Source organism: Arachis duranensis, chromosome 7 (genome assembly GCF_000817695.3).
Source record: "Arachis duranensis cultivar V14167 chromosome 7, aradu.V14167.gnm2.J7QH, whole genome shotgun sequence".
Taxonomy (NCBI): domain Eukaryota; kingdom Viridiplantae; phylum Streptophyta; class Magnoliopsida; order Fabales; family Fabaceae; genus Arachis; species Arachis duranensis.
This window is the reverse complement of record NC_029778.3, coordinates 71,608,624-71,610,680: the sequence shown is the minus strand read 5'-3', so window position 1 is coordinate 71,610,680 and position 2,057 is coordinate 71,608,624. Positions and strand designations below refer to the sequence as shown.

General features: G+C 45.0%; 1 protein-coding gene across 1 annotated transcript in view; it reads left to right on the top strand.

Moving 5' to 3' along the window:
• LOC107459843 (9-cis-epoxycarotenoid dioxygenase NCED1, chloroplastic) overlaps window positions 1-1,834 on the top strand; it is a 2,475-nt gene extending 641 nt beyond the window's left edge. Inside the window, exon 1 of the mRNA XM_016078132.3 lies at window positions 1-1,834. This exon is cut by the window's left edge and continues 641 nt beyond it. Within this exon, the coding sequence (XP_015933618.1) occupies window positions 1-1,356 (1,356 nt within the window). The 3' untranslated portion in view covers window positions 1,357-1,834.
• Window positions 1,835-2,057: the final 223 nt, after the last annotated feature.

The window sequence follows — 2,057 nt, the reverse complement described above, 5'->3', positions numbered from 1 at the left end:
ATTGACGGAGTCTATGTCCGCAACGGTGCCAATCCGATGTACGAGCCCCTGGCCGGACACCATCTCTTCGACGGCGACGGCATGGTTCACGCCGTGAAATTCCACAACGGCTCTGCCAGCTACTCCTGCCGGTTCACCGAAACAAACCGCCTCGTCCAAGAGAAATCCCTCGGAAAACCGGTGTTCCCGAAAGCCATCGGAGAACTCCACGGTCACTCCGGAATCGCTCGCCTCCTCTTGTTCTACGCCCGTGGCCTTTTCGGCCTCGTAGACGGAAAAAACGGAATGGGCGTCGCAAACGCCGGTCTGGTCTACTTCAATAACCGCCTCTTGGCGATGTCCGAAGATGATTTGCCTTACCACGTGCGCGTCACGCCAAACGGGGATTTAAAAACCGTTGGCCGTTACGACTTTAACGGCCAACTGAAATCCACGATGATCGCACATCCCAAAGTGGATCCAGTCTCAGGCGAACTCTTTGCTCTAAGCTACGACGTCGTTTCAAAGCCTTACCTAAAGTATTTCAAATTCAATAAAGACGGAACGAAGTCGAAGGACGTTGATATTCCGTTGAAGGTCCCAACGATGATGCACGATTTCGCGATAACCGAGAATTTCGTGGTGGTACCGGACCAGCAGGTGGTTTTCAAGCTTGGCGAGATGATGAGGGGTGGATCACCGGTTGTTTACGACAAAGAGAAGGTCTCTAGGTTTGGGATTCTTGACAAGAATGCCACCGACTCAGATGGTATCCGGTGGATTGAAGCGCCAGAGTGCTTCTGCTTCCATCTATGGAATGCGTGGGAGGAGAAAGAAACTGATGAGGTTGTTGTGATTGGATCGTGCATGACCCCTGCCGACTCCATTTTCAACGAGTGCGATGAGAATTTGAAGAGTGTGTTATCGGAGATAAGGTTGAACTTGAAGACAGGGAAATCAACAAGAAGGGCTATAATCCGTGAAGAAGAACAGGTGAACTTGGAGGCAGGGATGGTGAACAAGAGCAAGCTTGGAAGGAAGACACAGTTCGCATACTTGGCACTCGCCGAGCCATGGCCTAAGGTGTCCGGTTTCGCCAAGGTTGATCTGTCCAGCGGCGAAGTAAAGAAGTATATGTATGGCGGTGAGAAATTCGGTGGTGAGCCGATGTTTCTTCCTCGATCGGCGTGGTCGGAGAGGGAAGACGACGGTTACATTCTTGCATTTGTTCATGACGAGAAGGAGTGGAGGTCTGAGCTTCAGGTTGTGAATGCAATGACTCTGGAGCTTGAGGCTACAATTGAGTTACCTTCAAGAGTGCCTTATGGTTTCCATGGCACATTCATTCAATCCAAGGATCTCCGGAAGCAGGCTTGATTATTTTCCGTTGAGACCTTTCTTTCTTTCTTTCTTTCTTTTATTTGCTTTTAGATCCTTCTTTCGTGTGAGCGAGGGGAGATTTTTACCTGTGGGATTGTTTGCAGATATGTCCCCGGAATCTCCATCCTCTCTGTTATTTTCAAGCAGAAGTAGAGGCTCATGTTTCTCTCTGCATTCTTTTTCCTTTTTTTTTAATTATTCTTAAGTTTGGGGAGTTTTGAGTGAGAGGTTTTGGGGGACCATAGCTTGTAGCTTTTGGGTGTAGTATAGCAAAATGAAAGCTCAGCTGGGTCTCTGCTTATTCTTTCACTTAAATTTTAGATGTCATGAAAAGTCTTGAGGGAAAACAACAAGTTGTGTGTATATCACAATATAGATTATTATGTGATATATGATATTGTGTAAATTTCTGTCCAGCACAGGTTTCTGTTGTAAATATATCAGAAATAACAGTAATTTCACTTCTTCTTTTAAATCCATGTTTGCTACCTGTTAGTGTCTAGAATATAATATCTTGATTTTTGTAGGATTTTGAGAAACCGAACCCAGAACAGAAAAGGAAAATTAAAGAAGAAAAAATAAAAAATAAAAACAAATAAAAGTGAATGCAATGTTCACGAGTTAGGTGCCTTTTTGGTTGATGTAGCCTATATTCCAGGAAAGGATACATTAAAAAAATCAGTCTCCAATTACAATAG